Raw genomic sequence first — 13,887 nt, 5'->3', positions numbered from 1 at the left:
CAGGCTCTCGATTTATCGGGCAAAAATGTACGCCTCTCTAGTCCCCCCTCGTCAAAGAACCTTCCCCAAGACGACTGAACACTCTTGGACAAAAATAATACTTAGCAGGGGAGGTAGGAGAAAATTGTTTGATCCAGGTTTAATGAATAAATTAATTAGAATCGAGTGAGTGAGTGAGTGAGTGAGTGAGTGAGTGAGTGAGCGCCATCCGACTGCCTCCTAAGCTCATGGATGTTACATAACATCCATGAGCAAAAAGTACTCTAACAAAACAAATTGGATTCCGACGCTTTTTCTTTAAAATTTCTCGCCTCGGTTACGCCCAAAAGAGTTAACCGCGTGACGAATGATTGGCGACGAGTGACGTCACTTCAGGAGCGTCTCGAAGCTCCGTGTTTTTATTTTGCTTGCTACTTTATACCGGAATAACTTGAATACTTGTACAGGAATAAAATCGCGAAGAACACGAAATTGGCTCGACTAGCTACAATTCATTCGGGAACTTTAGAAATACCAAGATTTTCAACACTTGATCATCTTTACGTCACGTGTCCACTGACGTACAGACAAACCTACACTCTCGATACACTCATAATTCAAGGAACTCACTACAGTCAAACATTCTCGTGACGACATGACGAGTCAAAATTAAACGTGTGGTCGGGGCCCTTATAATCTGCCTTTTTCCGCCCTGGTATTGCTGGCTCCGCGAGCGGACAAGATCAACTATCTTGCTCTGTGATTCTCTAACCGTTTGGGATTATCCCCTGTATCCAGCAAGAATATGGGGCTCCTTGTGTTAAAAAAATGAATCATTTATTGACTAAACTTGTTCGCTCAAGGTAAGTTCGCTCAGGGTTAAGTCTGCATACTAGAGCTTATTCCGGTTTTTGTAGCATGAAGCAACTAGGAGTATTTCTACTCCCCCCTTGGTGAGATGCTGGTCCATCACAGGGCTACCCCCAGCATTTAGTCCGCTGGTACCCCGGCATTTATACACCTGGGTGTAGAGAGGTACTATGAGAGTAAAGTGTCTTGCCCAAGAACACAACACAATGTCCCCCGGCCAGGGCTCGAACACGGACCGCTCAATTCCGGAGGATGGCTGGATATTGGTCTCGCTCCAGAAACAGCCAAAAAAGGAATTTGAACGATATCAGCTACTATCTACCCATCTTTGACCTCATATTTCCTCAACAAACGAAACTGAAACTGAGCTTCGGATTAGCGAGTTGACAATAAACATGCTAAAGTTCCGCAACGCATGCACATGACTCCGCAATCTATAAAGGCTTCCACTTTCATCCTGAAGTGTAAACAGATACTCCTTCTCAGGTATCTTGCTTGATAACTTTTAAGCCCAAGTGAATGACTCAGAGTGCTCGAAACAATGATTATTGAAGTCATTGCCTCGTTACTCTTTGTTTTAGCTGTGTATGTCGTGAGCACTCTTTGGGAAAATAGAAATCTTCCTCCGGGTCCATTTCCATTACCTGTACTTGGAAATCTGCTATCAGTTGGATTCAAACAGCCTTATCGTGATCTTGCAAACATGACAAAAAAGTACGGCAAGTTATTTCGGATCCAAATGGGAAGCAGAAAAGTGATTGTTATTAACAGCTATGACATCGCGAGAGAGGCACTTGTGGCAAAGGCAGAGGATTTTGCTGGTCGACCTCATCATTTCTTCGGGAGTATCTTTGGACGAAACTCTACTGACCTCGCTTTTCAAACATTCTCTCAGAGATGGAGAACACAGCACAAAATAGCTTTAACAGCTTTGCGCTTAGCTGAAGACAAGGCAAATGTTGCTTCACATGTGAACGAGTTGTGTGATAAATTTCATTCTACTAAAGGAAACCCATTTTGCCCGCAGGATCTCGTTTTCAGGTCTTGTGGTAACTGTCTGTCGTCTCTGGTTTTTGGACATGAAAACAAACTCGATGATTGGGAAGTAGACGCGCTCATAAAGGCTGGTCAAATCCTTGCCAAATCCATCGCAGCAGCTAATCTCATCGACACATTCCCAATTTTGAAGTACTTTCCATTTGAGACAATTAAGAAAGCGAGACGTGCAGGGGAAGTTCGGGATGAAATTTTCAAGAGGAAGTTTGAAGAACACGTGTCGACATTTCAGAGTGATAACATGAGAGATCTAATTGATGCCATGTTGAAGGGTTTCCGAGAAAACAGTGGCGGCTTACTCACAGAGGAACATCTAATATCAAGGTGCGAGAACATGCCTATATCATGTTAGCAAATAATTTGTTATAATTTGTCAGCAGGTCTAATTTGTGGACAACAGTTAAATTGCCCAAGCATCTTTTTAATTAAAAAAAACTGATGCAGTAAGTTGCCTTGGCAGAGTCCTCTCGCCGGTCATAAATCAAGGCTATATTTGTTCGCCTGGAGAACATCATTGCTCGAATTTGTCTTAAAGTCATGAAATCCTCTTATAACATGTCGGCAAAAAGTTGCTCCGTTCCCGAGACTTTCGCATCATCTAGGAACTTTATTTGTTTTTTCAACCTCTATTTCACAGTTACCGCACATTACAAGTTATTACAGCATTGCAAATATTATCCTAATCACTCTTCCCAAAATTACAAGGAATTTGAACTGTTTTGTGATGGTGCGTGCTGTTAGTTTAGATCATCAAATGGACTCTCCACAGATTTTTCCTGTTTGTGGTAATATTTTCACTCCATATGGAATTCAATACTTGTGATCCCCTTTCTGCAAAATGTCAGTCGTTTGGAGGCTTCCGACAGGCAGCTCTGTCTTTTAAGTACAAAGATATGAAACTATGAGATCTCATTTTCTCTTGACAACCTTTCTGACACTAGCTGTTGTTTCTCTACAATTGTAGCGCCTCTGACGTTTTCTTTCCTGGCACTGAAACTCCGTCCGTTGTGATCATCTGGTTGATATTTTACGCCATCAAATACCCGGATGTACAGGCCAGGCTCCACAGTCAGCTAGATGATGTCATCGGCAATACGAACCGACTGCCACAGTTATCTGACAAACGCAACTTACCATATTTGGATGCATTCATTGGTGAAGTCATGCGTGTTGTCAGTGAAACTCCATTGGCGGCTCCTCACTCAACCACGCGAGAAACGTCCCTTGCTGGTTTCCTGATCCCGCGGGATACGACGGTCTTCATCAATCTCTGGGCCATTCATCACGATTCTGATCGTTGGGAAGATCCATTTTGCTTTCGGCCAGAGCGGTTCTTGGACGAACAAGGTCGACTGCGTTTGGAGGGTATCATGCCATTCTCATCGGGAAAGCGCTCGTGTCCGGGAGAGTCTTTTGCCAGGAGAACAGTTTTCTTGTACGCTGCGCGATTGCTGTACGGATTTCAATTTGAGAGTCCACCTGGTGCGATACTGCCTGACGAGGATGACAGTGAGTATGGAATCTTGCTTGAGTGCAAGCCTTTTGAGGTCTGTGCGGTGGCTAGACGAAATGGGAATCAACCAATCCACAAAAAGGAACCTTGAACGGCTGGTGGACGGGCTGAAATTAACTGATGAATTCGTGCCGCCTCTTGTCATTCAAATAGCTCACTCACTAACCCTCTTCGCTCCTGTGAGTGGAGCATTGGGATAGAAATAGCAAGTACCTAATTTAAGTGAAAAAGTTTATTTTTGGAGGCCTCAATTAACCATAGCAGGACGATGTTAAGAGCCGAGGGTTGAATCCATTCTGTATCTGATTCTTTGTCTTTAAATAGATAGAATGAATAAACAAAGTATTATAAATAAAGCTCTTAAAATGAAGTAATTATCTGACGTACATACAAATCGACCTGAAATATTGCAGTTTTTCACGTTAAGAACAAAGTAATTGAATGAAAAAATAACTTATGGATCAGGAAAATCTGTAATTCTCAAGTCTTTCTTTCAACTTACACTAGAATAAGTCACTTGAGATCGTTAATGGTGAAATCAATTTCTAATGGGTGCTTACAAAGCAAACAAGTGATTCCATGTGATTTGCAGATTTGTCTCGATGTTGAGGGAAAAAAATCATTCTGAGAACCAGTTCCTTAGCAGGCCCACCGTTGAGTCACACGCGCGAGCGTTGAAGAGCGAAACGATCCGGCGGGAAGGAGGACCTAGGTAGGGCCAAAAAAAACGGCCAGCCGAGCAATTGGGGTATTGGGCTAATCGGTTTTACCAAGTCCAAGAATCATGTGTTTCCAGAGCCACTTTTTTCTCTTTCTCCACCGAGGCCACAAGGCATCGCCGCCTGCGAGCCGGGTGGCTCTGGGAACAACAGTGGAACCGCGGGCGAGGGTCGCGCACGCACGTATTGCGCGCGCGATTCGTAAGTTACCAAGACAAACAAACAAAAGACTCGATCGGAAAGACGACAACGCTGAGGAGTGACTAGAAGAGAAACAAACCAATTTTCCGTAAGAAATGCAAGCTGTATGATCTAACACCTTTTCTAAGTGCCAATAACAGCGTGATACGTATGTCTCTGGACTTCTACGTGAAGTAAGTTGTTTCACAAGAATGCGATCAACGAATGTAGGGAGGATGAAATTCGTCCATTCAACGGTCGACGAAACGCTCTTTGGAGAGCGTACCAAAGCGCGAGAACCTGTTCGTGTTCCTGCATTTGAACCACCATGGGTTGAAGGTGGAAAGCTTAAAACCAAAACACCATCTAAACCTCTGTTGTTTTACTGCCCAGGTTCATCAACTCCTCCTGCTTCTTCACATTCACAACGAAGCAGTCCTGTGCGAGCTTACAAACCTGTGCAGTTTTCACCAGTATATGTTGACGAGTCGTTGTTTGGAAACAGAAGGACAAAACGCTCAAATTCACCACCGCCAAATGAATTTAACCCTCCATGGGTTAAGGAAAGCGAGGAGAAACGAGACAGACCGATATTGTTCGATTGTAATTCAAGGCTCATGTTTGACAACTCGTGTGACGCGACTAGCCGCCCTATGTCTTCACGGTCAAGGATTCCACGAAGTTCTCGTTCTTCCTCACGAACGAGTTCAAGAACTCAAAGTATCGGACATATACCAAAATCAGCTAATAAACCACCTTGGAGATAAATCGAAAGGGTGAAAATTTATCATATTTTATCAATATATTACGCTATTAAATGACATGGTGTATGTATGAACCCTGAACTGTTTTCGATTTGTATTTACTCTCGCAAATTTGCATGCAATAAGCAAAGTGTGAATGTCAAGGGTGCCTGCTGAGCATTGGAAGAAAATCCCAAATGAAATATTCGAATGTAAAATTAAAAAAATAAATCTGGGCTAGCGTTAACCGGAACTGTGTTTTAAGTAGTTTATATTCTACCAGTGCAAATTGACATAATCCCTGCAGGAGTAAATAGGCCAGACTGAACATGGGCAAGAAATCTGCAACATCAGATAAAACCAGTTCAGGGCCAGTCAGGTAGTATTAAAATGCAATAAATAAAAGTAGAACAGGTAAATAAAAATTGTCTGAAACTTTAAGCCTTTCTTGAGAGGGCAAAGGTAAATCTGTTCACTTACAAAGTGGAACAAGCAGAAATTGTGCAAATAAGTTAAATGAAATTCTACCAACCAATCACAACACATAACCAATGGGTTATAAATATCTTGATGGAAGATAAACTAATTGATTAAAAAAATCAATCAATCAACTAATGGCCTGTAAATAGTACACTGTAAACAATAATGATGAAATACAGTCCTGTTTGAGCAAATTCAACTTGATGTATTACAATGGTAAATTCTCAGCTACACATGTCTAGCCATAAATTTAAGGTAAATTTAAGCAGGACTTCTACGGGTGATAAGTACCAATAAACTTAGACTTTGGGATTGTCAGTTTTGTGACTATTTGTAGCTGGCATGGCCCTCCAGTAAGGCTGATTTACACACGTAGCACTCCCATTAGACTGATTAGTACACCAGTTAGGCTGAGAATCATTAGTTTTTATTTCCAGGTAGTGGTAACACCACATTAGTCCATATTTACAAGCTAACAAATAAACTTGAAATCCATTTTTGAATTTTCTTTTGTGGAATTTCAAACCCAGTCATTTATCTGTTGATGGGACATATTAAACTGGAAGATAACTACATTGGGAGGTTGTGCTCAACCTAGACTACTGAGGAAACTAACAGTGATCTAACATGGCACATGCTTTTTTTAGCTATTTCTAACCTTTCTTGTGGGATTTAAAGGAACATATAAACCAAACTGGAATTTTCACGGGGATGGGGGAGAAGAGCAGTTTGACCAGAAAAACCACAGTGGGAGGGGTATGGATCTTTTCTGGAACAATACATTTTGAGGCATGTTTCAATTTTTGAATACTTTTTTGGGGCATGCACACAAAGCAAAATTAGAATTTGTTTGAATAGGAGACAGGCCTTATAAGTGGTTTTTGCTTTTTATCGAGTTTTTTTTTCTCTCTGTTGTTGTTTTGTTGGCCTGTCAGATGCCTTTCCTCAGACAAGTTTCGCTAAGATGTCATGGCAAGTGAACATTTTCTGGAAGGTTTACTTTTTCTCTGATTTTGAGCTGGCAAATTTATCGGTGTACTGTGTGTATCTGTGGGCTAATGCATGCTCATTCAGAAATGATTCATACATGTTTTCTACATTTATAACCTAATTATGAGAGACAATGTTTGGCATAAGAATGATGACAACAAGGGGTATGAGGACCAAGTTTTTGGGTTTGTGATTATTTTCGCAAATGGGTCAGTGGGATAAAAGGTCATAAACATATTGTGTTGCATTTCATTGTGTACAATGTAGATTCTCGCACACCGAGTCACCAGTGCATCTCCAATGTAAATGCGATTTCAGCTGAGTTTCCTAAGAAGATGGACCAAAATATCTATCTTTTGAAGCTATTTGTAAACTCTAAATTGACACTTTTACCAGAAGATAAAACTCTGACTAAATTTCATGAACACTGTACACTCTCTTACTACACTGGCCTCAATATTAAGTTTCAACTTAGACCTGTTATGAAAGGGTAACAGCTCAATGCTGATCTTTAATTAATACAAAAAAAAGTACTACTCTAGATACTGATACAGTATAAACAAAAAAAAAATGTACAGAATTGTGTTACACTCCCAATATATCAAGAATGAACTGGTCTTGCTCAGCAGATAATTTAACAAAATTTTCCAGTTTTGTTTCCATTAAATTACTTGTGGTGCAAGGTTTTACTAAGCTTCGTGGATTCTCCAGTAAACAGTCTGGTAACAACTGTTCAAGTTTATCTGCCAGGTCAAGCGAATCAACCTCGTGTAACAAATCTGTGTTTTTTCTTTGCAATGAACAGACACTGGAAGACATTGTCAAGTCATTACAATTATGACTCGGACCCCTGCACAAATGATCTGTTTGCCCACCAGCATTTGCATTTTTATCCTCAGGTTCATGAAGGTCGTCTGCATGATCACTAACTGATGTGCCAAGGATGGATTGGCCAGAGGGTAAGCTACCACATGAACTAACAGATGCCGGACTTGAATAACCACTATCACTTTGCAAATCATCAACAGCTATCTTCTTACTCTGTTCCTTGATGTCCTGCCATGTCAGGAATGACTGTGAAAACTTAGGACTTGGAAGAGGAGACATATCTATGTCAGAATTATTACAAACAGGTGAGTTGGGACAGCTTTGACCGACAAGTCTCTTTTTCCTTGGAACGTATGGTTCAAATTGCCCAGCTCTTGTCTTCTGTGGTAAAACAAGTGAGGATGTTCTGCCTCTTAAAGGTGAGAACACTGGGGATTTGAAGGGTGGTGAAAGAAGTCCATGACTCGTGACATCCTTACATGACGAAACAGCTGTGTTACAGTCAATATTTAACGGAGATGTAAAATAATTTTTTGCCACTTTCACATCTTCAACAATCGAGAGTTCTGCTTTGTTAGGTTTGTTTGGTTCAGGAGTAAGCAAAGGAAGTGACGCAGTAAAAACTTTCTCCCACACTGCAATATGTACTTCTGATGGCAGGACGTTAGGTGGTGAAGAACTCCAATGACACTCTGGTGATTTCAAGTCGTCCAGTTCCATCCATCTTGTTCCTGTAAGCATAAAAAGAGAAAAAGAGATGCAAAATAAATTTAGCTTAAAGTGCCACTGAAACGAAATTTTTGTATGTGAGATTTTTGCTTAGTAATAAAGTTTCAACCTTACTTGGAAACACTGCAAACTTTTTTTTCGCATGCGGTAAGCGAAAACTGCTTTTTCAGCCGTTCGAAGTTGGCTGGTTAAGCCCAAAATTGCCGGCCATTTTGGCACGGCCAAAACAGCCTAGTGACGTCACTGGTTGTATTACTCTCATGCTGCGCTGAAAATTTAGAGTGATTATGGGAGAAGAGATTACTGTTCGAAGCCCCCCAAAAATCATCTTAAGGACATCTCAGAGCTGTTAGTAAAGCAGATAATCACAGCAGCCTTAGACATGAAGAGGTCGAGAGTCGATCCTGGGGCTTTCCAGTCTATTTAATTGGATATTTGCAGGATATTTTATGTAAGGAAGCAAACGAGTGGGAGTTCTTAGATCGCAAAATGATCGGGACTCTTGGTGAAATGCCAGCACTCAATTAAACAATATCTACACTCATAAAGTAAAAAAGACATGAAAACAAGAGAAAGCGGCTTTTGAAAATATTATCCGGACTGCTGCTGCACGAATCGCAGCAACAACGCTTCGAGTTTTCGAGTTGCTTTTCGAGGAAACCGGACGCTTTGTGAGTTTCACGGCGGACGAGATTGTGCCACAGTGACCTTTAGTCCAGTTGTATCTGCTACATCCTGCAAGTTATCACAACAGCAACAATTTAAGAAACCCTCTTCTTTTATATGAGGGAGCGAATTTAAACTCTAAAGGTAAACTAAGCTGCCATGACCCTACAGGTATGTTTTCAGGAAACGAGAGAAAGCGTGACAATGTCAGCGGCGAAAGGTCATATATGCAAATTAGTTCAAATTCTGTTTAATGAACCTTCGAAAGGAGTGTAAACTAGTGACGTTTTAACGAATTGTTTTGAACTTGGATATTATTAAATGAAGATCATAGACATAAGTATGTGCTAAAGAACTCAAAGTAATCCATCGGCCGTGAAATATTGCAATTGGGAGATACGTGTAAAAGAGAAGCGAAATTCCCGCTTTGTTTACCCTAATACGTATGCGGCGATAAAGCAAACCCTGCTGCGGATCACAATTTTCAAAGATACATTTTGTCTACCACAAGAACTCTCACTTATTAGTATCATAAAAAGATGCCCTCAGTGTGCAAAGAAGTACTCGACTCAAAGCTTGTGGACCGTTAATAACTTCGTGATTGTGCGGATGGCTGATGCGCTTACGGCTTTTAATGCAGTAAAGTTGCCGAGGATATATTCGAACCTTGTTAATAGACCTTAGATCAACGTGAGAATCCAAATTTCAGAACCAGGCTGAAAACAGACGGCGAAATATCGTGTTTAGGCTTCAGGACGTGATATAAAAGTTGCCACACTCGTCTTCGAAATCTCCAATCGAGTACTCAAGATGTTCGAAAAGTATACTGAGCTGTTATAATCTGTAGCATTTATTCTGGTGAATCTACACTCTCTGGCACCCTCCAACGTTTATGATGTGTATTTCCTGTCAAGGCTGGACAGAAATTACAAGGTAGAAAACTAGTAGGTATCGACAATATGAAGAATAAACTTGAATAACTCAAGTGAAAACAAGAGAGAATCTATAGCGCTTCTTGCGTGAATACAACCAGTGACGTCACAAGGTCCTTAAACTCGGTTCCAGAGCCCGGACACAGTTTTGCTCCAAAAAGTCGATTTCAACATCTAAAAAAAGCACTTTCTGTTGGGATATGGCAGAAATAAAGTTCACCATTACTTTCAGCACGTTTGAAACTATAGATTGAGATAAAAAAAGAGAGTACGAAAATTTCGTTTCAGTGGCACTTTAAGGTGGGAAGATAAGTTTATTCATATACCAAGAAACCAACCAAACAACTCCAAAAATTCTGCTCCTCCTACACCCCCTACCTCTACACGTGGTGCTAGTTCACCCTGCACCATTTTGTCGTCAGTTTTTCCTTACAGTTTCTCATCACCATTTTAACTCCTGAGGGGAGGGGCACACAACACAATGACAACAGCAAGCATAAAATTAGCTATACTAGAGTTACTACTCGCCTCCCCAAGAAAAGGTAAGTCCTTGACAGAAGGCAAATTAAGACGACCGTGATAAGCATTTTCACTATCTTCTGATGAGGTATATTGTCTATTCAAACCTATAGTCATATTTGCTTGGTGTAATTTGGTTTTCTGTAGATTTGAGAAAAATAATCACGTCCCTTGTAGAACATAATTTGGTGCCCGATGTTTGAACCCTGAAAACAAACAATTCTCATGTAAGAGAACTAAACCATCCAACTACACCATTGAAATAATGAAAAGAAAAACCCACAAGAATCAACTGCTTATTTACTACAAGTCACTTAGCTACACGGATAACATTTGTACACTGACATCCATAAAGATGATTATGTCAAACTGCATGTACTGTAGATAATTTTAACATTATTTCGAGCTTTAGAGTGACAGACGGACTTAATATGCAACACTCTTGTACCTCCAGGGTCTCTTGTCCAGCAAATGAAGTGGTCAGGATTTCTTTTGTACTGGATGAACTGTGTCATGACATAATGACCAAGATCAAGCTCTTGAAATCTTTCCAAATTCAAACCTTGCTCAAAGTGCAAGAAAATGCAATCAGGCATTCTGTGGAGGAAAAGAAAGGACTCTAAATTAAATCTCAAAAGTACTGACATGCTTGATATTTAAACAAAGTGAAACCTCCAGCATGGAGTGTTCTTGAGACTTGAAAAGTGTCTCCATTAGAAAAGGTGTCTGCTAAAGAAGGATAAAGATACATCCTGAGTGTCTGCATAGAAGTGTCTTCCAATAGGAGGTGTTCCTCAGGAGAGGTTCAAAAATATCTTAAAAACTCTAACCTCACATGACAAAAGACCTATCTTGAATCTACATTTCACGATCAGTCTAAACTGTAAACAATCTTCATAAGCACCAAACATCATAGCATCAGGATAACATTGATAGAACAGAACACACCTGTCAAATAAAAGTCTACTTCTCTGCTCAGGAACTCCACATTTATAGCATGGTCGTGTAAATACAAGATTCTGCAGACTGAAGTCTTCTGTCACATTTGGAAAAGTTGCCAAGTGCTTTTTCCTCCTTAAGAGTAAATGATAGACTTAAGTCAGATCAATATACATGTGGTACAAAATAGTATGAAGTCTGAAGATTATGCAGTGTTGTCAAGAGATGTTAAAAGTGGACTGAGAGACATTAAAATTTCCATTTTTCACCCCTATAGGTGTGACTTCTAAATTTTAGTAGCTGCCATCCTTACGTTGGGTAAGTTCTTCTCTCTTCTCTCTACTGGAAAGCTAACTTGATTAAAAACCAGAATCTCTAAAAAATTATAACATAAAATGTATGAGGCAGAAAGGAGGATGTTTAAAACAATACTCACAAATAACTCACACAAAACTGGATAAGCCAAGAAAACTAGGTTTTGACCTTACTTGTTAATTTGATGATACCCACAGGTAGTACAGTTAAATTCCCACTGATAAACTTGAAGCATTTTTTCTGATAATACGCTATTTTCCTGTAACAGAAGAGGCAATGCCATTACTGGGCTGTCATTCACTCCACGTTCACACTTCATCTTGGGCTGTAAATAGTTCCACACCTTCTCTCTCACATCATATAAATCCTTCTCTGCCTGTTCTCTGTTTCTTGTTAATAACTCTTGTGCCTTGTTGAAGGATTTGGTCAATGTCCTTAACACTGAGTCCACATTTGGGGGAAGTATTTTAACATAAGTGTTCAAGGTTGCATTGTTGACAACTAGAGACAGCAGAGAATGAAGCCAACAAAGTGAATCAACATTCTGCCATTGCAGCAAATGCTCAGGACATGTGGACTCTGGAGAAACATTTTCAGGTTCCTGAAATGTCAAGAAGCATCATTTTTTAAAAAAAAAAAATATGAACATCAGATGAAGGGCAAGAATTCAAGCACCTTGAGAACCCATTGTATCTTAACACAAGCAACATCATGTCACTCGTGCTTTAGAGTGAATATCGCTGATACATGTAGTTGAGCTTGTGTTTCTGTTTGTTTGAGCTCAAGCTTGTATTTGCAACAACCTCATCATGCTGGTTACCATATCATGCCATTTGCTTTGGTTCTAGATTAGTAATGCACCTCAATGAACAAAACCCCCAAATAATGATTCTTTTGTATTCTTTTCCTCGTAAGTTTGATAATGTGGCAATATTGCAAAACAAATTTTGACCACACTCCCTCTTTGTAATTAAAGTTGCAAAATGAAAAAAAAAAGAAGACTACACTGCACTCTTCATGTGGTTTTTGCTAAAACAATCTTCATGAGGAGGAAAAAAATAAAGGCACTTTCCAACCTGAACAATGGTTTCAAACTAATAGCCTCAGAAAAAATTTGCTGGTTACCAAGGAAATTAACAACATGACCATCTGGTTAATAACTTCAAAACCTATACACTTTGACAAGTGCTGGAAACTTCAAAACCGAGAAAGCTTGCTCTCAGATTTGGGCAGAAACAGCTTTTCCTAGTTCCACAAAGCCTAACCTCTCAAAATCATTAGACTGCACAAAAGAAAACAAGGCATTTGTCGCAGAGAATGTAAAGTGGTAAACTGTTGGAGTCTGGCTCCACAATTTGACAAGATATTTTCAGCTGTTTCAAATCTCCTGAATTTACTGAATTCTACACGCAACTCAAAGTTTCACCATAAACAAGGCAGAGTCAAACTGAGATTACAACTTACCTCTGTTTCTCTTGGTTTTGACTTCTTCTTCCTTCTTCTCTTCAAGTTTAAGAACGAGTTGACCTCCGAAGCTTTGCGACTCACGATTAAGTTGGCATTGTCCGTAACTCCAAGAGGATACACGCACTGCAAAAAAGCAAAAAAGCAAAAAGCACAACTCAGCCACCAAATTTTGCTACAGATACTTTGTAAAATACAACGGAAATAAATAAAAAGCAAAAAGATACAGCACAGACCTCCTTGTTTTCACACAACAAAATCGCTTCTTCCAAATTCAACTGGAATAGAACAAGCTGTCTTTTCAGGCCATTCGCCTGGCAAAGCCCGCAGAACTTTTCTGTCATCTGTTTGCTCGGTGGCTAATACAGCCGTGGCCGTCCAAAACTTGCTTACAACCTACAGTTTAGCAGATCTTTACACGTTTGAAAGCCATGCTTTTCCGAGATCAAGAGCACATGTAAAAACACCGCCATCAAAACGTTCGGTGTCGTTCTGAGGTTGGTACTCATGACATTACAGTAATAACCGCTGACAAATGAATTAGCGGAAAATATGTTAATTAGAGCCCATAATGCAACTCGGCTCCTGTCCATCTCGCCATGCTCCCCCTCTCTCTAGATCTCTCTCAAAAAGTCAAACCAAGCTATAATAGATTCTCTCAGCGACAGCATTATCCCGACATTTTATCAGGAGACCCCACGTTTATAAATGTATTATTTTTGTTTTATTTTCATAAAAAAAAAGAAAACAAAAATAACAGTCATAATAGCAAGCTTGCCTTACGGTGTGCTAAGTCGGTTAGATATCAGTGATGTCACCTATTGTTTAATGTTATTAGAACAGTATGGCCTGTTCCAGGCTCTCGGTAGTTAGGGACTGTAGAAAAGCGCAAAAAGAGGCGAAGGAGAGCAAAAACGAGAGGAGACTGAGGCGAGGAAGGGAGAGGAAGGAGAAAGCATGAACAC

At 40.1% G+C, this 13,887-nt stretch overlaps 2 protein-coding genes across 2 annotated transcripts; one reads left to right on the top strand and one right to left on the bottom strand.

Annotated features, from left to right (window-relative positions):
* The first annotated feature begins 1,385 nt into the window (after positions 1-1,385).
* LOC145495124 (cytochrome P450 1A1-like) lies at positions 1,386-5,715 on the top strand. Its single transcript, XM_081474695.1, has 2 exons — positions 1,386-2,229; positions 2,870-5,715. The coding sequence occupies exons 1-2, from the start codon at positions 1,391-1,393 to the stop codon at positions 3,507-3,509; spliced, it is 1,479 nt and encodes a 492-aa protein (XP_081330821.1). The 5' UTR covers positions 1,386-1,390; the 3' UTR covers positions 3,510-5,715.
* A 1,295-nt stretch (positions 5,716-7,010) lies between these two features.
* On the bottom strand, positions 7,011-13,548 carry LOC145495123 (SUMO-specific isopeptidase USPL1-like). The gene is made up of 6 exons (XM_081474694.1): positions 13,159-13,548; positions 12,923-13,048; positions 11,632-12,059; positions 11,153-11,278; positions 10,653-10,801; positions 7,011-8,089 (listed from the first exon to the last, which is right to left on the bottom strand). Exons 1-6 carry the CDS (start codon positions 13,264-13,266, stop codon positions 7,116-7,118), a joined length of 1,911 nt encoding a protein of 636 aa, XP_081330820.1. The 5' UTR covers positions 13,267-13,548; the 3' UTR covers positions 7,011-7,115.
* Between the last annotated feature and the right edge of the window lie 339 nt (positions 13,549-13,887).

The sequence above is a fragment of the Orbicella franksi genome, chromosome 8, assembly GCF_964199315.1.
Source record: "Orbicella franksi chromosome 8, jaOrbFran1.1, whole genome shotgun sequence".
NCBI lineage: Eukaryota > Metazoa > Cnidaria > Anthozoa > Scleractinia > Merulinidae > Orbicella > Orbicella franksi.
The sequence above is the reverse complement of the archived record's forward strand: the minus strand, read 5'-3'. Positions and strand labels throughout refer to the sequence as shown.